The 21,204-nt window shown below is 42.4% G+C and overlaps 1 protein-coding gene across 7 annotated transcripts in view; it reads left to right on the top strand.

The window, feature by feature from the left end:
* Positions 1 to 21,204, top strand: part of AOPEP (aminopeptidase O (putative)) — a 357,857-nt gene that overhangs the window by 258,208 nt on the left and 78,445 nt on the right. For all 7 annotated transcript variants that reach the window (XM_029202684.1, XM_029202679.1, XM_029202680.1 and 4 more), the window contains 2 exons: positions 15,490 to 15,552; positions 15,956 to 16,030. In XM_029202684.1, the coding sequence (XP_029058517.1) occupies positions 15,490 to 15,552; positions 15,956 to 16,030 (138 nt within the window). The remainder of the gene's footprint in view (positions 1 to 15,489; positions 15,553 to 15,955; positions 16,031 to 21,204) is intronic.

Here is a 21,204-nt window from a genome sequence, read left to right as displayed (position 1 = left end):
CAGATCTCAGTGATGGGGGTGAGGGGAGGTGATTAACTAGCTTGTCATAGCATGATTGAGGCTCTGTGGGTAGTGCCTCAGGACAAGGGGAATGGAGGCAACTTCCCCGGGGGGAGGAGCGGAGGAAAGGACCCACCCTCCTAAGTGAGCCTTACTGTCGCTCTCAGCTCACTTGCCCCAGCCCCGGCCCCCGCCACACTCTAACCAAGGCGATTCCACCCCCCAAAATAGACAGGTGAATGCAACTCATGGTGATGAAATGCATCAGGTGAAGGCATTTTGACTATCATTTGGAACAGTGATCTCTCCCTCTCCATTTTCCTTCTTAGGAAGTAGTTTATTGCTGCCCACTTTGCATGGAGAGCAGGATCTGCGAAGCGGATTGATTAGTGAGGCAGGACACAGCCAGACTGCACAGGGCTGAATGTGATGATGGAGAGTTCTCACAAAATGCACCGAAGGCTCGCAGAAAGAGTGCTGGTGCTTGAGTGGCAGTTAGATACCTGGACAGGTGGGCCGGCAGCCTTGCTGGAAAGAATACTCCCTGGATGAAGGGCCAAGTCTTTCCCCTCCACGCAGGTACTAGGGAGTCTCGTGGAGTGAGAGGCACAGTTAGAGAGACTTTTGCTCCTTGGTTTTCAACTTTTGAAATTTTATGTCTAGAAGCTATTCATTTACATGGATACTTTAAAAAAGCATCATTAGGGGCTTCCCTGGGGGCGCAGTGGTTGAGAGTCCGCCTGCCGATGCAGGGGACATGGGTTCGTGCCCCGGTCCGGGAAGATCCCACATGCCGCGGAGCGGCTAGGCCTGTGAGCCATGGCCGCTGAGCCTGCGCGTCCGGAGCCTGTGCTCTGCAACGGGAGAGGCCACAACAGTGAGAGGCCCGCGTACCGCAAAAAAAAACAAAAAAAACTACAGGTCCCAGACTCAGGCCACACCCTCTGAATGAGGATCGCCATAAGGAGGGCTGGGACCGACTGATAGAATCCATAATTATGTCATCTTCTGAAATATATTCCGTGAAAAGGGTTCTCCTTCTTTGCCGAGTACAATCTAAACTCTTAGAGGCCTTCACGTTTATGTTCTTCCTGAGCAATCCAAATATTTGGCTCTGTGGTTTAGTTTATTCATTCAACCAATATGCCTAGCCTTGCGCTGGGCCGTGGACATAACAAAGCTGAAAGGGCACAGCCCCTGCCCAGGAGCCCATGGTTTGTGGGAGCATCTGCGAACCAACCGTTGTTCAAGGTGTGCTCAGGGGGCCTCTGCTCTGAGTTTGAGACCTATGGGGAACTGCAGAGGTTGACTTCTGTATTTGCCAAGTTCAGCCAGGAGGCCAAGTCCATTAGAAGACAACATGCTTGGAGGCTGGAGACTCGGCTGTACCACCCCCATCCTACCTGCCCCCTCTTGGTCACAAGTTGGCCAGCTTATTGTGCAAGGGAGCCCATGTGATTGTCCTCAAGGTGCAGTGACTGGTGGGTCATGTTTGAACACACAGGCATTACCTGTTCTTCAGGTTCATACATATTGTGCACCCACAGAAAGATTCACTTAAATAAGGACACTGTAGCTCTTGTAAAGAGTGATTCTGTTTAACAGGATTTCCCTGAGCATTGCTTTATCTGTTTCATAGAGAGAGATCTTTAGAAAGAAGGAACAAGGTAAACTCAAAGAACTATGACAAGGATATCAACTTCGGATTACAAACCTTTTGTCAATAGAAAAGACATTCAGTTCTGCCTTTTAAGAACTGCCCCCATTCTCTCTTCTATTAGGCTGAAGACATACTCTGGTAGACTCTTCATCAAAGGCACGTTATGCTATATTTGCATCGTGCTCTTCCCACACCTGGGGGAAAGCCCTGAGACCTAGCAGTGCAGTGAGTTGTGTACATGGGTGCACACACACGCAGGCCTCCTTGACTCTTTGACATCACACAGCATCATTGTTCATGCTGGTGTTCAGATCTGCATCCCAGGCCTGGGGGCATCAGCTCCTACTGTGGCCGTTCACAGTGCTCACGGGATTTCTGCCCATCTCTGCTGCCAGAGCACCTGCTGACAACAAAAGCTATTAGGAACACTTGGCTGCTTTTAGAGCATGGGGCTTTTTTCTCCTCTTTTGTGGAGAGCCATCACGTCGTATGAAATAGGTGTGCATTTAATATCTGCGTGGTACATATCTCTTGGGTGTGGCCTCTATTGCTTCATGGTTAAATTTTAGGCTTTTCTGGTGTTGCAGGACTTTCAGTCTGCTTTAGAATCCTTGGTAGGAGCAAGTCTTGGAGAAGAGCTCATCTGTTCATCCGTGGGGTAGCTGCGCCCAAGCTCATAGCCCTAGTTAATGGCAGAGCCAGGGCTTCGCTCTAGGACCCTGAGTCCTCAGTCTACCTAAGACATTTTATATTTTTAGCAGAGTTGCTTTTAATCCAAATTAGCTTGGTCCCATTCTTGACTTAGTTTTTACAAGACATATAAAGAGATAATAAATGAATACAGCAGAAAGCCTGAGCAGGGGTGATTTTGAATTTAATTAATGACTGCTATTCTTCCTGAATATGTTCATTTCTGTTCTTTACAGGGCCAAAAAAAAAAAAATGTGCTTTTCATATGTGTCACAGGTATACACGACCCTCTTCCATTTATATATATCTAAATGGTAGCCCTGTATGTCTGACAAAATATTTTGCATAGAAAGTATGGGGCATTCGGGTCTTCCCTGGTGGCGCGGCGGTTGAGAGTCTGCCTGCCGATGGAGGGGACGCGGGTTCGTGCCCCAGTCCAGGAGGATCCCACATGCCGCGGAGTGGCTAGGCCCCTGAGCCGTGGCCGCTGAGCCTGCGCGTCCGGAGCCTGTGCTCCGCAACGGGAGAGAGGCCACAACAGTGAGAGGCCCACATACCGCAAAAAAAAAAAAAAGAAAGTACGGGGCATTATTCTACTGAAGAGCTGGTATCTTTTTTGGAGTGAATGAATGCAAGTGTGTGTAGAGATTAGGTCTATTGTCTTTGGAAAGATAGATACAACTATTCCTCTCTTGAGTTGGAAACCAAATTAAATAATAAATACCAGGTGGCCAAAACAACAAGTGAGAAAAAGCAATTGGTTGAACAAAAAAGTGTCTTTATGTACCTTCTAAAGCATTTAAGGGATGGTTCCCGTATCTGCTTATTTGCTTTCAAAAGCAAATGCCAACTAGAGTCCCTGGCTTTTGCCCTCGTTTGTCCCCTCTGCTGACCCAGAGGAGGAGAGTGTCAGTGTCACAGCCCAGTGGCAGCCAACCAGCAAGTGTATCACAGGTCAGGGTAACAGTCAATGATTGTCAAACTGTCCAAATCCAAATGTGTGTTTAAAACAGGGCAGCGTTCGTGTCACACATATCTCTGAATGGCAGTTCTCCAGGATTTATTGGCGCTTGGTAACGAGCGTGTTCAGCTCATTCAGCAGAAGACCCCATCCTTCCAGGTCAATCCTCCGCTTTGAGCCTTTACAAGCTCAGTATTTTCTGCTTCTGATCCTGTCTAGTTATAATTGCTACCTTCACACTCTGAGTGGGATTCAGACAGTCTGATGCATAAAATGCAAAGCTGCATTATTCTGAGGTTAGTGAACAAGAGTGGAGGCTGGATGGAGGAGCAGAGTCAAGCGTGTTATATGCAATGTGCTGTTTTCACAGAGCATGTGGTAGTGAAGTTTTGTTCTGCAATAGTCTATGTTGGATGAAGGAGATAACTGATACATTAGATGCAGCTTTGGAGAGAGCCCTGCACCACTAAGCTGTGTGCCTGTGGACGAGCCACTTGTCTTCTCTGAGTCCTCACTGCTTCTTTGGGGAATGAGGGGAACAGGCCTAGGTGAAGGTCAGAGCCACTTTGAGCCGCATGTCACCGTATGCTGTGCCCAGTACCTCGCTGAGGCCTCAGCTCCCGGTTACCTCTGAAAGGAGGAAGTTGGAATTTACTTTTCCTCTGAGTGTCTTCCTTTCCTCTCCAGGAATCTGTTGAATTGCCCTCAGACTGAAAACTTGCCCTTAGTTAGGAGTGATATCGGGAGAGTTTTCATATGTTTTGTCCTGAGTGGTGTTTTACAAATGTACACTATCAAAAAAAAAAAACCCTGTTCCTGCCTTTCTTTTCTCTTCCACTGGAAAATTGCTATATGAAAGGTTATTGGGAGAAATCTTAAGTAATAATCAATCTGCCAGAGCATTTATGCTGGTTGATCATTGAAGGATAGGCACTTGCTACTAATTAAAATCAATTATTCACAGATATTAACCTGTTTGACCCTCAGGAGATGAAAAAAATTTTGGTAGGGTTGTTAATGTCTTAAAATTCCTGCGTATCAATAAAAACTGCAGGTGAGTTTTACCTTGGACCGTGGCAACTATTGCTAGGATACATTTTGAGACATAGAAGTAAGTACTGGTATATGTCTGTTGTCCAAATGACCTTGGGAAACATCGTCCAGTGAATTCTAGGTTGCTTTTTGAAGGAGGGGAAAACATTGGGGGCAAATGCTCCAGAAGGAGCACTTCATTTTTATGCTGCTTTTATAGTTAAATCAGAGTATTTGCCACTTAAAAATAAAAACAGAGCCAATAATGAAATATTTATGAGAAATTGCTACAGTGATTGCTGCATAGTTTGTAGCAGAATATTGCAGTGCTCCTTATATTGAGAAAGTAGAACCTATTAGGTGTTGAGGTATAACAAGAAATGATTAAACCCAGATGCTTTCCTAAAATTATATTTTCAGTGCATTTATATGTCTGTTACAAACTGTGCTACACGCTAAAAATATTTTCCTTTGTAGGCCGAGGGAAATTTCAAACCACATCGAGGGCATCATAGATCAGATGGTTTTTCTTAAGAGTGTTAAGGGCATCCTGGTTGTTATCAGCCCAGACTTTACAATATGATATTATTTATGCCCCGAAGAGTCACAGTTCGGTTCTTAATTTCAGCAACTTTATTGGCATGAAAATGCATGGGAGCTAGGCCAGAGTCAATACATCAGAGTGGAGGACTGAGACTCTAGGGGCACAAGTGACGATGCGACTAGACTGGAGAGAGCCCCTTCATCCCTGTGGCCTGTTGCCCTGGGGAGAAGTCACCCCCCAGGTCCAGTGGCTCCTTTGGCCTTTGCTCCAAGCACTCCACCTCCTTTTCCCTCTGTGCTCTCTCCCTTTTCCCTCAGCTATGCGTGCTGAAACTTCATATTTTGTGCGGCCAACCAAAGACACATTCTCTTTAAGACTCTTCTTGGTTGTATTTATTACAAAGTTGGCTTCTCCTGAGTTCTCACTGGTTCTCTGCTTCTCAATTTGTATTTCTTCATCACTGTCATTGATTTTGTAATTGAGGGATGTCTGCCTGGGTTTGGCATAAATACTTATAGTGAATTAAACTGTAAATGGGTAAATCCAAGAATATATAGGTAGTGTAACTCCCTATAGAATTGTATTTTTTAGTTAATCCTTCTCCCCTTCCCACAGTGCACTGGGGTATACTATTTTGCCTATTAGAATATCCAGAATGAAAAAAGGGCTATCATTTTACTGAGTAGGTGCATTTTATTGAGTACAGTGCTCAGTACATTATATGTAATTGCTATATACTTTTTCTAGTCACAGCTCTCTAAGACTGACATCATTATTATACCCATTTTATAGATGAGGAAAAGCAAATCTGTCTAACTAGAAAGCCCAAGTTCTTAATTATTATATTGGTTTTAAATGCATGTAGCTACTATTAGGATTTTAGATGTTTTTGCATCTAGCACCAGATCGTGCTGGTATCTTCAGAGAAGAATGTAGAAATATCAAATTTCATTTTACGGTCTTTCTGTAACAACAGTGGGCTTATTGTTTTGAGCGAGGTGGGGTCAGAAACAGCACGATCTCCTTTATAATCAGGCATACGAGGAAGAGAACTTGCTCCATTTTGTCCACCAGTCCTTTGGGAAGGGACAGGCAGTGGTTTGCAGCGCCTCAGACGTGTCATATCTCTGCAGGCTCTGTCCAGTGGCATCGTGTCTGTGTGGTGGCTTTTTATTAGGATGTCACAACTCGATTATTTTGAGACCTTTCAAAGGTTACTTAGGTTCATAATACGAGACCGGCGTTTGCTTCTGAGGGGAAAGAGGAAGGGAATTAGCATTTACTGGTCTACTTGGTGCCTCTCCCTTTATGCACCATCTCATTTCGTCCTCAGCACAGCTGAGGCAGGTTTCCTAAGGGTTGTGTGACATGCTCAGGGTTACATACCTTCTAGATGGCAAGAATGGAGGGTGCCTAGGTCTAAGTTCTCAGGTGTGTATTTCCCATTACACATGGCTTTGTACAGAGGTACTTAAGCCACATTCACAAGCCAGCACCGAAAACAGCAACAGCATATTTGGTTGTACATTAGCATGATTTCCAGTGCCCTTGAACCTGAGAGCAAGGTAGTGAAATAGGAAGTGCTCAAATAGAAGGCAAAGCTAAAACAGACCACAGTATTTAAACTGTAAATTGAAATCCATAATTATAAAAACAATCAAGTGACCAGAAGATTGTTAGGTTTGAGATTCTAACATACCTAATATTAATATGAATATAAATTAGCTGGGTGGATTCTTAAATTCTGCATATTAAGAGATGTTTATGAGTAATGAAGCTCTAATGTTCTTTGTGGTTCTTTTCCATCTCATACTACTGAGCACAAAAGCTGTGTTGTGTGCAGAATGGCTGGGTTTATCCCTACTAGAAAGAAGTTATGTTTGGTATCTAAAGAACAATGAGAGTTTACTGCCTGGCTGACCAATGGTGGATCAAGTTCACATTCCCGGGCTCCTACTCTCCCACCTACACATGCAGGGGGTGGAAGCAGAGCAAAGGGAGGGAGGATACCTCCTCTTTTCATGGGGAGAAAGAGAGAGAGATGTGAGCTCAGGATTTCCTAATATGGACACAGCTGGGCCTGTGTAGCATTAAACACTGATTTAATCCACCGCTGGAGGAAACATCCTACAGAAAGTAGAGATTAGCAGCCAATTAATTCTGGCCCTTCCCATTTTTCTTCTGGAACATCTCTTATATGGACCTAAATGTTTGGTGAACACACATTCTGGAAAATAGCTTTTTTCATATATTATTTACATTTGGGACAGCCATCTCCCCCCAGTTGTGATGGATTTTATTCTTCCTACACTGTGTGTGTATACGTATGTATGTGTGTGATCCTACTTCTCTAGGATGACTTAGGCCCATTACTCTTGTGACTTTGCAAATTGTGACTTCATGGGGTTCCTCTGGGAGACCAGATGATAGGCAACAGAGTCTGAGTGCCAAGATTTTTAAAAATAGAAATGTTGGAAAAAGAAAAATAGACATGCCGAGGGCCACAGACTCCAGGGAGCACGGGCACTCCATGTGCACACGCTTACAGATACCACACCCATTCCAGTTTAGGGAATAACCAAAGGGACCCAGACGTGAGTATTTGATTTTCAAGCTAGTGAAATGTTAACATATAGGTTTGTGTTTTAAATTAGTGACTAATATCATGGGAATCCCCTGGTGGTCCACTGGTTAGGACTTGGCACTTTCACTGCCGGAGCCTGGGTTCAATCCCTGGTTGGGATTAATAATAATTAATAATAAATAAATAATATAAGGCATTTTGCTAGAGTAGTTTCCCTGTAGCATTGATGTAGTGTGTCTTTCCTAAACAAGGAAGCCCATTTGGTTAGAGCACGGTACCCAAGACTCAAGCTACCCGGGTTGCTTTCTGTGTGTGAAACAGTAGCTTCTGCACACAGCAAAGGGTCTTTTCCATTGGTAGCCACTGTCCTCTAATCCTAGCCAGCAGTCTTCCAAATGCAAAATGCTTGTTTCCAGGGAATGTGTGGCAGCCATCAACATAATTAGAGCATTGTTCACAGGGGATGAGTGGGAAATACCACCTCATGTATACAGAATTCCAGGTCAGCACTAAAATCAGGGTCCCTGAAGACGAGGATCTAAGCTCTTTCAGTCAGGATCCAGAATCATATTAACCAGGAACCTGGAAAAAACTCTAGACAGTCAAATATCCATCCATTCTTGCCTTCCTTCTGGGTAGTGTTGAGATCTTCCATTTCCACTTCTTTTTAATTCTTGTGTGTGTGTGTTGTGTGTGTGTGTGTGCGTGCACACAGGCATGCTTAAGTAATCTTGCCCTGAAGTTTATCCCTAAGAGTAAGCTATAGGAAATGCTACCCTAGATCAGCCTGACAGCCCATCCTGTCCAACTTTGTGTCTGCCATCTGCCCAAAGGGACTTATTGTAATAGAACACAATAGGTGGCTGTCCTCTGTGGCATTGACCTTGAAATTTAGATGTCTCTCAAATGCCTGGAATTTCTTCATAGTAACCTATTAGAGATGGGTCATCATTAAAATGATCCAAACCAGTGGTTCTCAACACAGGCTGCCCATTGGAATTCCTGGTCGGGGAGGGGAGGACTTGTAAACTGACTGGTGCCTGGGGCCCACTTTCGAAGATGTGAATCTAAGTGGTCTGGAGTGCCTCCTGGGCACTAGGATTTGTAAACCCTCCTGGCGATTCTAATGAGCAGTCAGGGGTTGGCAACAACTGATCTAAAACCACACCTACATAATTTTATATTTCACCTGTGAAACTCTTTAAGATTATAGTGTCCAAGAATGTTAAGTGCCTGTAAAGAACTGCAGTCATATGGGGATTGAGGAGGATATACTTATACCTGTTTTCTAAAATGTCTGTTTCAACAGACCTTTATGGTATGGGATTATATTTTACGGGCTGTGTTTTAATGTATGGTTGATCTGATCCACATAATAAGCAAATATCTTAAAGCGAGACAGTCGGGCTAGATGTTCCCTAAGCTCTCATGCTAGAGTAGAAAGAACACTACATTTCCAGCCAGGAGGTCTAAGGGCCACACAGTATGAGATATTAAAAGCACTATACTTCCCTGAGACTCAGTCTCTTCATCCTGAAGATGGGACAGTATGAGAAACAAACAGAACAGTCTATATGTGGAAGTGCTTTGTAAACTTAATCTTGTACAAAACTGGCCACTCTGGTTCTTTCTACCAGTTCTGAGGTTCCACGGTCTCTGATATATGTAGTACTTCAGCACTTTTTTTTGTCTTCAGGTCACTTTCCTCCAGCTTCTAGTGACGTTGTGTTGCTTCTTAGTTCCGGTAGTCTACACTTTTGATAAGTAACAACTGCCTTCTCTTGTAAGCACATCGCATGTGTCATTTGATCTTCACAACTCTATGAGAAAGAGGCTTAAAGAGGTCAGACAGCTAATATGTGGCAGAGCCTGGATTCAAACCCAGACAGGCTGTCTGCGCACTCTTTATACCATGCCGCCTTACCGCCTGGTCATACTAGTCTCCTGAGGACAGGGATGGTGTCTTATTCATCTTTGTGTTCACAAAGTCTAGTGCTCTGTTTTGCAGTAGGCAAACTCAATGTGTTAAGTGAATAACCCGTCTATATGTTCCTCTGGTTTTGATATCAAAAGTGATAAAATACTTGGTTGGTTAACATTTTTATATTAGTCCTCTGTGATGTTTGTATAGTATTATATTTCTTTTTGGCTTTATTTTTTTAACAGTTCTTTTCCTCAAATTTTATAAATAGGGTATAATCATAAGTCCTTACCTTCTATACTTCACTTCTAAGTGTTAATGGAGCGAAATACTAGAACCATAAAATTTTTTTCAGACCCTCTTCCTCCCTCCAAAAGAGAAAAAGAAATTTAAAGAAAGAAAAAAATAAACCCAGAATATTTTATTTATTTATACTCCTCCTTGTTCAAAAGAGAGTTAAGCAAACTCTTAGAAAGCAAAATATAGCATGATAAAAGTAAATTAAAATAAGAAAACTGAAGCAATGTGAAAATAACGTTAGGAAAATAAGATGGGGCCAGGAATTACATTAGCATACAATATGTACCCCCTGAAGTTCCTATACTTGGCTTAATGTAGGGTCACAGAGCTTTCTAGAAGAAGGAAAAAGGATCAGTTTGCAGTGTTCATGAGGTAAAACAAACCAGTTGCCTAAGTCCAGCTATTCCTGATGTTGATACTACAGGGAAGTTTTTCCTATGGGTCCTCACAGAAAATTACTATTTAATATAATAAACAACCATTTAAAACCATCCTTACGGTAAACACTGTGATGGATTTTATGGGTTGTTTTTCATAATGCACCTCAATAAAGGTTGATGGCTTCTTCCCAGAATGTAATGCGATAAAAGGAATTTCACAGAGCACCAGTAAGATGCATCCTGCACCAGCTGTGAGGTGGTCTGCCTTAACCCAAGAAAATCTTAGACTCTCCTGGGAAGGAGTTTTGGTATCCTCAAACTCTGTGAACCTCCCGACAATTGGTGTGTTGGGTGGCTGTGCACCTTGGTGTATTTTTCTCTGGGGAGCCAGTAGTTGATAGCAAATGCTTCATCAGATTTTCAGAGGGGATCAAGAAATGGAAGAACTGAGCATGCTACCTCAGGCAAGCTCTGTAAAAGTTTTTGAGCAACAGTGAGTTCAGGGTTATGGTTACTAAGAGGAGAGATTCTGTCAGCCAGGTCACTGCGAAGCAAGTGTGGGATGGATTTCCTTTTTTGAAAACTATGCTTTATAAGGACTTCCACTGAGAAGTTCATTTGGCAGGGCCAAAATCTTCAGAAAGAAATTAGGCATTCATTCTAACATACAGACAAAACGGGCAATAATACAAATTATAATTTTTCTAAAGTCAAATAAGTCAAATATAAAGATATCATAAAGGAATGTTACATTTTAAAATGAAAGAGCAAAATTTAAAGACATAAACATTGGATAACTTTGCCCCTACTCCTTGCTTGTTATTATTTGCAACCTGAACTAACCTTGATTTTATTTCCAGACATGTGTAGACTCTTACCTTCTAATTTACCCTGAATATATGTTGGCTATAGAGCCCTTCTGAAGCTAGCAAAAGCTTCTGGACCTTTCTACCTTGTTTGGTATTAAAAAGTCTTTTGACTTCTTATAGTGGATAGTTTTCCCTCTGCTGTGCATAAGGGAGTATAATTTGCCATCTGAAGCTGTTCAGTCTAATTAAAGGGCTTCCCTCATTAGCCCTTTCAGCCTTCTGGTTACCTAGGAAGGCATGCTGCTGCTTCTCATTCCTCTGGACTGTACCTCATCACCAAGCAGAGGCACACATCCATATTAACAATATGAAATTTGTATCACTGTCATTTTCCAGTGAAAGGAGTCATTTCAAGGAGTTACTTCCTCTCGACTAAAAAAAGAAAACAGAAAAAGGATTTTCCCTCCAAAAGTAATCTCCAGCCACTAGGTTAAGTAATGCTTTTATTTTAAAGCAATGGCATTTTCCTCAGCTTCTGAAATTGTCTTCAGGTGTTACAAACTGCTTTGACAAGAAAGTTTCTTAAAACATTTTTTTTAAAAAAACTTGCATCTCTACTAGACAAGCCATTTTTAAAGATATAATTAAAATAGAAGACATCTGTTTTTAAAAGATAGCTTTAAAGTGCTTTCACCACATTTTCAAAGACAGTTATTAGAGTATTCATCCCCAGCTACAGAATTCAATTTTTTAAAAAGTCGTCTTCTTCAAGTTTCACTGGGGTCCTTCACTGGGGTCCCCTGATGAAGAAAGGTAGATTTAGGTGGACAAAAGGAGAAACGTGTTGAGGTTATATTGAACATGATCAAAGAGAATTAATACTTTTCCAGGGTCATGAAATATGTTAATATTTCATTCCAGATTAAATTCAGCTCCTACCACCATTTTGGGATACAATTTTAGTGAATAATATATGAGGGAATTAGGAACTTTTATTTCCCATTTCTATTTTTATTTTATTTTTTAAAAAAGGTCATTTTAGAAGTACCCTGGCAATGTAACTGAAAACCCATGGTGTCTCCTTTTTAAAAATGTATAATTCTGTGCTCTTTACAAATTAAGATATTTTAGTAGAGCAGGAGTTAATTAGAAAGATCCTCTTCTTAAGATTTTCCCCCATGAAATTTCATATGCCATTTATTCAGTCATTTATTCCTTTATCCTTCCATTCACTTACTTAACACATTTATTGAGCATCTACTATGTGCCAGGCAGTGTTTTTAGTGACTGGACAAAAATCAGGAACAGAAGGGACAGGATCTCTTTCTTCCTGGACCTTAAAATCCAGTCGGGGAAATAGATATTTGATAAATTAATAAAAAATAGTTATAATAGAACTGTATAACACAAGAGTGAACCCGAATGTAAACTATGGACTTTACTTAATAATGTATCAAATATTGGTTCATTAATTGTAACAAATTCCTGGCACTGATGCAAGAAATTAATAATAAAGGAAACTGTGGGTTATGTTGGCACATGGGAATTCTGTGCTATCTGCACAAATTTTTCTAAAAAATAATGTCTCAATAAAAATAAAACATTTTAGGGCTTCCCTGGTGGCGCAGTGGTTAAGAATCTGTCTGCCAATGCAGGGGACACGGGTTCGAGCTCTGGTCCGGGAAGATCCCACATGCCGTGAAGCAACTAAGCCCGCATGCCACAACTACTGAGCCTGTGCTCTAGAGTCCACGAGCCGCAACTACTGAAGCCCGTGCGCCCTAGAGCCAGTGCTCCACAACGAGAGAGGCCAGTGCAATGAGAAGCCCGCGCACCACAACAAAGAGTAGGCCCCGCTCCCTGCAACTAGAGAAAGCCTGCTTGCAGCAATGGACCCAACGCAGCCAAAAATAAATAATTATTTTAAAAATAATAAAAAAAATTGAATATCTATAAAAGATAATTACTTTCAAGGAAATAAATAGGAAAACACAGTGGGATGACATAATTTGGATTGGGGAGTGAGGAAGACCTTTCTGGGGAAGTGTTGTTTAAGCCCAGCACTAGAAAATAAGTAGGAGCCAGCCAGGCAAAAAAGAGAAGGAAATGCATTCTCAGTAAAGCAAAGTGATACCACTTGAACTACCTTTGTAAATACCATCCTGGTTTCTTTGTGGAGAAGAAAGATTGAGGGGGTGGGTTTGGGGGGCAAGAGGACAAACAAGGAGACAAGTTAGTAGGCACTTAGAATGGACCACAGCTTTTGCTACCCACTCAGAGTCCTAGAAGAGCAGAGTAACAGTAGGATGTTTTTTTGCTCAGCTTGTGCTAGAAACCGTTAGATTCTCTGTGAACTGGGTGCTAGCAAGAAAGGAGACTGTCAATGGCACCGAGATGGTGTTTCCAGGTCTCAGTTCTTAAGATCTTTCCACTGGCTCAAAGGGATTTTTAGAATGAGGAACAATCTTGTGTGTGTGTGTGTGTGTGTGTGTGTGTGTATTTGAGACCACAGCCAGATGAAAATTATAAGGGGAAAAAGCTTTCAAGTACTAACTACCCAGCTGTAACAGCAGATTTTCATAGAAGTCTGTGTAAGGTTTAATTTGCAATAGTTATCTTTCTTCCTGCTGCTGGATTGTTGGAATTTACTTTGGTTTTTGTTTCTTCTAAGACATGTTTTTAAATTGTTGCTAAATCAACAAAGAGGACACTTAAGAGAGGTCCATTTAGGCATGGCACTGTACATCAATATTGAACTGTTTGTATCAGGGAATCTTAGACATGGTGAATTCCCAAGAAAAAAAATTCTAGTGGGTAAAGGGAAATGTCAGTCAGTGATAGATTTCTATTGATTCTGGAACTGTTATTAGTAGCATGGAAGCTTAAATAGTTCAAAGTTTTATTTCCATTTAAAATTAAGCAGCTCTGCAATTACATAATCCACTTCATCATTTGTAATTTTAACCTGCCTATATTGATGTGCATTTGAGGCTTGCAAGACTATCTATTTTTGTGCATTTCGTTTACAGTAAAAAAAATTGTATGTGATGGTTGTACATTACATATAAAAAGATTCGATAACACCTTGAAAAAATCTTTAGCAAACGAGCATGCATTTCATAGCACTTAACTAATACCGGTTAATATGTTGATTTAACTCTACATAGTTTTTTTTTGTTTTTTTTTTTAATTCCTGTTAACACAAACACCAAGTCAAGAATCTCCCGTTTGAGCAGTCCTGTTGTTTGTTTTAGGAAACAGAAGTGCATCATCAATGTAATTTTAAGTTAGTCCAGTTATGAATCTGGGATGAAGGGATAAAATAAAGTTTTCCACTCTGATGTCTCCATTAAGAAGCTCCCCTTTGTGTAAAACACTCCATGGCAAAGTTGCTTCTATTTAAAGTAGTGAGTTTGATCTTGGCTTTGATCTAAAGCTTTTGATCTTGAAAGAAGGATGGAGTAGCAATAAAGAGAGGGCAAGACAGATTTTCTTTAAAGAAATGCGATAAAGTTAAAGGAATGGTCAACATCAGCAAACGCGAGTGCGACCCGACTCTTCTCCCAAAGCTCTCACCCCCCAGGCTGGTTCAGCCCACTTCTCATGAGGATGGAAAGAAAGCCTTTTGGGGGTCGGCGGAAAAGACTGAGGGTATCTCACACTTTTATAAACCGAGTGGAAAGTTTACCCCTATTTATGAAGACGTATTGACCCCTTCTTAAATTCTACTAGTCGCTTTGGAGGGGTCCACAGGCCGGGCAAGCGCGGCGGCGGCCGGGCTCACCCAGAGCGCGTTAGCTCCCGCGACGCGCGGGCGGAGCCCCGGGTTCGCCTTTCACGCGCTCGCGGCTTCTCCCCCAGGAGGTCACCTGCCACCGCCCCGGAGTCCGGAGGGGCCACTGAAAAAGGTAAACTCAATGGCGTCTAATCCATTCCCAGAGAAAACTCCATTAGGAGAGTTCCTTTCCCTCCGCGAAGGCCATCTGGACACTTAGGTTTCTGACCCGAAGGGCGAGTTCAGGCTGGCCGCGGGGTTGAGGGAGCTTTTGCCGCTAAGCCTTTTCGCCTGCCGGCGGGCAGCAGTTCTGCTCCCACCGCGGTCAAGAAGCCCTTTCGCGGTACCCGGGGTCCCGCAGGCTTGTGGGCTGGAAAGGTAAGCGCGCGCGCCGGGGATCGGCCCGCGCGTGGGAGGGCGCGGGCAGGACGCAGGGAGGAGAAGAAAGATGTTTGCGAAGAGAACAATAACACAGGCGGAGCGCCGGCGGGGGTGGGGGCGGAGGCGACCTGCGGGGAGGGCGGCGCGGCCGCCTATACCTTTAAGGCAGGCCCCGCCCCCGCCCAGCGCCCGCCCGCCGCCCGCGCCGCCGCCCGGGCCCCGCGCTCGCCCGCTGCCCGCGCTGTGCCTTAGGTGTTGCGGGCCTCGAGCGTTCCCCGCTCTCAGGCGGGCCGGCGGGGCGGACGGCCCTGGGCGCGGGTTCCGGCGCCAGGCTCCCAGCTTCACCTACCGCGGGCGAGGTACGGGGTTGGCGCGCCGAGTTGGTGGGGCGCGGGGGAGGGAGGCTGGGGCGGCTCTCGGGAAAAACTTGACTCTGTCCCCTTCCTCCGCAGCCGCTGCAGAGGGAGCGCCTGGCCGGGGCGGAGTGCGGGCTCGTGCGGCAAGTGAGCGCCGAGGTGAGTGCGGGCGGCGCGGTCCTTGGGCTCCCTCCCTCCCCGGGCGGTGGGTCGCGCGTTGCATCCCTGGCGCGGAGACCCCGGTCGGCTGCGTCGCGCGGCAGCGGTGGGTAAGATGGCCCTCGTTCGGGGGCTCTGGCTCCCACCGGCGCGGGGGCGGCAAATCGGGCCCATAACGGAGGGAGCGGCCGGGGCGAAGGTCGCGGCCTCGGCTCGCCGCAGACCCGAGGGCCCCCTGCGCTGAGGCGGCCCCGCGAGCCCCGAAGGGTGCCTGTGGCTCCCCCAGGTGAAGCCGAGGAAGGCTATGTCGCGAGGCTGTCGATCGTTTGTTTCTCACGCTGAGGGGCGGCCCTCAGGACCCGTCGTTCTGTGTTTAAAATGCCCTGTGGTTTTTGAACTTCAGGTCGCCAAATGGGTCCGAGTGAACAGGAGACCCCGAAAACGGAAACGAAAGGAGACAGAAGAAGTGTTGGAAAAGGTAAGGGTCCCCGAAAGAGAGCACTGGATGGAGTTCTTGATCAGTCTCCCCGTCTGGCCCTGAATACTTGGTCGCAACGACAGAGTAGCTTTTTTTTTTTTTTTTTAAGTTTGCAGTAAACCTTAGATATACCTGGATAGTTCTATAGAAACGCTGGTTGATAATTGTAGTGACTTATCAACGTAATGTGTTCTCAGGAAGTTAGAATGACCCAGGATAGAGATTTCTTTCATGTTTATTAAATAGAGCGTTAGGACATAAGCGAGTTCCATTATTACATTAGACCAGTAGTATTTATTATGGTATTATATTATTATATAACTATCTCTAAAAAAAGGGGGTTGTTCTGAATAAGTCACCCACAGTATCAGGTTTCTCTGCTTGGTCGTGATAGAGACAGTAGCACACTCATTCATTTAGACTTTAGAGTACTCTGAAAAATGGAGAGAGAAAACGAAAGAAGTGTATTACTTTTGAAACACTAGGAGAGATTTTATTTACTAATGCAAATGAGCAGTTTGTTTTTCTACACTTAGAATTTCAGTATATGCTACTTTGCAGAAGTTTGGACTACCTGTTTTCTCCTGAAATTGTGTTAAGTCAAAACTTGATTTGTCATTGTAATAAGTAATACGAAATAAGGTAAGTAGTCTGTCGTTTCCTGAGTGATTTCATTGAAAACTCTCAGAAGTGAATAGTGTTTTTACAAACCTTACAGCAGTTAATGATTTTGGTTGCTTTTGCTTTAATTATTTTACTGTTTTTTGATTCTTGAAAGCACCAAGGGATTAAAATAGCAGTGTGTTGTTTTTCTGCTGCTAGAATGTATGATGAATCACTTCTGATTCTGAAGCCAAATTCTTGCTGATAGCATTGCTGCCAACTTCTGTGATGTGTTGCCTTAGTATGGGCATTGCAGCGTCCGAGAATGTGCACAAAGCACATCGTAATGAAGGTGATACCAAAGTTCCAGAGTGCATTTAAGGATACCAAGGGCAGCTTCGGAGAGAATTACAAAAAGAACTGGCCTAGGAGTATAGTCATTTGTAAGGAGTCATCCAGTGTGTGAAGAGTGTGACTCTTTAAACCAAGAGTCATATATGTCACTTCAGTTAAACAGTAATAGAAAAAGTTGTCATTTTGAACGGGCTTGAGTTTTCTGACCATACCTTGACATGCTATGGTAGGTCGTGTTTGTTTAACTTTCATGGTCTAGGTGTTTTTAAAAATGTTTGTGAGGTGATGGATAGATGAGATCATAAAATGTCCAAAGAAGGAAAAAGAATTACGGCTTATTTAGTATTTTAAAAAATAGTTTTTAGCTGTTATTTTTTTAAACCCAAAGTAAGATTACCCAAGCACACAATGTATCATGCATAAAAGAAGGGGAAGCCCTTATCTTTGTGGATTACCAGCTACCATCACTACCCAAATCTGAATTTGAAGTAACCATTATCTGTGACACCCATGACCTGACCACTGCCTTCTGAGAATGAGAAGGGTAGGGACTGAGGATTTTGCCTTCCAGGAAAACTGGAGTTCTTCATTGAGCCATTTCTCCTTGAGGGAGGCTGTTGTGTTGGAGCTTATGGGGAGGACGCACTTTTGACTTTTCTTAGAAATTGTGGGCAGCAATTTTGAGGAGGACGTGAAAATGAAGTGGGTTGAGACCATCATGCTGAGCTTCCTTTCCAGGAATGGAGCTTAAAGCTGACTAGCTTGGAGGGTGGAGGTGGGCAGGGCAAGAAGGTGGGAAATTTCAGAATTGTATCAGACAATATTGATGATCAGCGTCTCCCGTCTCTCCTTCTGGTCCTGCACAGCAACTGAGCCCTTTGCCCACTGTTTTGCCTCTGCCGCACCTGGGAGAGAGTTTGGAGCTCACTGAGGCAAAGCATATGCAATATTTTCAAGGGCAGGGTTTAGAAAGGGGGAGCGATCAGCTGCCAAGGGCATGAGAACAAGTTCTGAAAGGCACAGAAGCTACCCTGTAGCTGGTAGCCGAGGTGTGTCCTCTGATTGCCCGAGTGTCTATTCCAAAATGCAGATCAAATTCTGTGGTTATGGGTATTCAGATAGGTCATTTGTTAACTTTTTGCTGGGATTTGAACCTGTTATTCATAGCAATGTAGGTAGTTAACTTACTATTGAGTTTAGTAAGTTTTTTTAAATGTTTGCCATAGCAGAAGTCAATTTTTCTTTTTTCATGCGTTTACTGTTTTTCTGCAACGTTAGAATAAAACTGTGGCGTTTTCTGCTTTTATTCATTTGATGTAACTGTAAAATAAGAATATGAGTTTTAGTCGTTTCTGGTTGGTTGTACATTTAAAATCTAGCCATTGCTTTTATTTGCCTACTTTGTCTTTACCCCTTTCTCTCCCTCCTGCTGCCCTTTCCTCCATCCCATAAGTCTGTATTTGCACCTTCAGGCCTCAGGCAGAATTCATCCCTGATGAGTGAACTTGTGGGATGACTGGTCTGTATTTAACTATGCTAGGGTCATAACATTTTTTCTCTGATTTTTACTGACCTGCTCGAGGAAGGAAAACAGAAAGCAGTGGTGCAAGGCCAGAGTCTGAAGAGGGGCGTTTGGTGAGGAGTTAAACGTTAAAGAATGGAATCTTACAGGAATGATTATTTCCCCCCCTTAAAATCTTGAAGGCGCTAAGTGGTAGGCATAACCTGGTGTAACTTGAAATACTAGTTGAGGTTTTCAGTGAACTCAGAAGGAGAAGCAAAACAAACTTATACTGTGCTCAGCTGTGGGTTAAAATAACGAATAATGAAATAAAGTAAACTGGGTGAATGAGAGGTACCACCGGCAAAGTGATTTAAGATGCTCTCCTGGCCTTTCCTGGCCTACTGCTGTGTTGTGTCATTCCCACCCACCCACCAGATAGCTCTACTGTCTCTCTATTGCTGTCTTACGGATTTTCATTTCTTGTCTTTTCTGTAGATGCGTCATTCTTTTGTCTGCATTTTCTCCTGTTTTCTCTGACACTTATTTCCATTTTACTTTATGTTTTAGCCCTTTTTCCACTGGTGTAACTGAATTCCTTTACATTGTTGTTTTTTTTTTCTTCAATTTTAGTTACAAAACTCACCTCTCTTTCGCTTCTGGTCCTCAGGTATTTTCTCCTTACATTCTGATATTCTTCCTTTTTCACTATTTCGAGTTCCTTTTATTTAGTTTGAATAATTTATGCAACAGAAAGGCAAGGGGAATGTGAACAACTATACAAAGAACAACTAGGATGAATGGATCAGCCTGCTCTGCAAGGGGCGGGTCAAACAATGGCGATTGCCACAGTGAATTGTATAATGTATATTTTAAAAAATAATGTTAATAGATTTTACTAAATGACTTCTGGTTTTGGAAGAACACATTTTTTTTCCTGCTTTTATTTTTAACTGGTTCAAAGATGAATACAAATTATCTATCATATTGAAAGATTAAGGACTAATATAATGTTCTTATAAATATATACTTGATAATACAGCATTTTTGATAATTCTTTAATCAGTATTCTAAGGATTATATAATAATTTATGAAATCATATATTTGAAGAAAATACCTGACTGGCATTATGATTTTTTTAGAGGAAGAAAATTCCAATTTTCATATTTGAAAGAAGTACCTTTTCTACTTTATGCACATCTGAAAATAGAACAAATTTTAAAAATACTAATTTCTAGTCATCAGTAAGTAATATGATGTCAGAAGTATTCATTGGCATACTTTCAAAACATTGAAAATTCAACAATACTAAGGTTTGCTGTTATTATTAACAAGAGCTCCTTCATGTGTGTCTGTTTACAAGCAAGTGTCTTGCTGAGGGTAAGTAAGATTGGCCTCTGTTACGATTAGTCATAAGAAACGCTAGGTGCAAATGGTCTCCAATAAAAGCACCCTTTAAGGTTACCTTAATTATTCTTTTCTGCCAGAACCTGAAAAATAATACCCGTAAGCATAAAATTGTTTAAAATTTGGTGAAGTTTTCCTTGAAATATTGAGTGAAACATGAAAATCTAGAAAGATGGTTGTGAAACTGGATTCATAGCATTTAGCGGCCATTTTAGTGGGATCTAAATGGTAAATTCTATTTTTCTGAGTCTTTGAGAGAAAATACTGGAACTATTTTCTTTGTGACAGTATCCTTCCTAAATTCTGGACCAGTTTCACTCAGCTTTTTCATTTGTTCTTTCCACACGCTTGATTCTGAACTGAAATCATTGATAACCTTGATAATAATTCACAGAAGATTTTTTAAATCCAACTTGGCTTATGCATTTTGCCACATTTATTGTTCCTTTTAAAATTTTACACACTCTAGGAGAATGTTTTTATTACAATTCTGATATTGAAATATTCAAAATGATAAAGGTAGGTACAAATTTTAAACTATTTAATAAAGTGCTTTACTGCTATTTGTCTTTTGTGACAAAGATCTGTTTTCTATTTGGTTTATGATTTCTGGAAAACAGTATTTAAGACTAATAAAAATTTTCTGTTTTATTTCTTGGATCTCTAACAGCAGTCGGCAACGGTGTTAGGCTTGACTCTGCAGCTCTTAGGATTCAAAGCTTGGCAAAACGGCACAAGATGAATTTAGGGAGTGCTGAACCAAAGGGTCCCTTCTCTTTATAGGCACTACCTGCATTTAGCAAAATGGTAGGTGTGGGCAGCCACTCTTATGTAACTGAGGCAGCATTCGTGTTGAGTGGTTTCCCAGGCACTGGTGCCCTTTCCTCTTTTCGAAAATGCTCTTGCCATGTGAGAATTCATAACTAGTCTACATTTATGTAGCTGTAACCTCTTACAATAGCTTCATTGATACTTGATCTCGTAGAAAAGCTTTATGGATTCTAATGAGTCACAGCTCTTGAGGCACCAGCCGCCCTCTCTTACGCCTTCCCTATCAGTGAGTGGCTTTGTGTCCTCTGTTGTACTGATTGTGCCTTTGGATGACGACTTACTTGAGTGATAGGAGGAGGCAGAATAATTTATTAAAAATAATTACAAAGAAACCAAACAAAAGGGGTAATTATAGCACTGTTAAATGCAATTCGTTATTTTATTGCTGAAATATTTGGAACTCAGTCTTTTTTGTGCGTCTCCCTTTTTTCCTTGTAAATCCCTAACAAATACATAACTTATTAAATTTTCTGTACC

This window comes from Monodon monoceros, unplaced genomic scaffold, assembly GCF_005190385.1.
Source record: "Monodon monoceros isolate NGI ecotype Baffin Bay Population unplaced genomic scaffold, NGI_Narwhal_1 Super_Scaffold_5, whole genome shotgun sequence".
NCBI classification, from domain to species: domain Eukaryota; kingdom Metazoa; phylum Chordata; class Mammalia; order Artiodactyla; family Monodontidae; genus Monodon; species Monodon monoceros.
The sequence above is the reverse complement of the archived record's forward strand: the minus strand, read 5'-3'. Positions and strand labels throughout refer to the sequence as shown.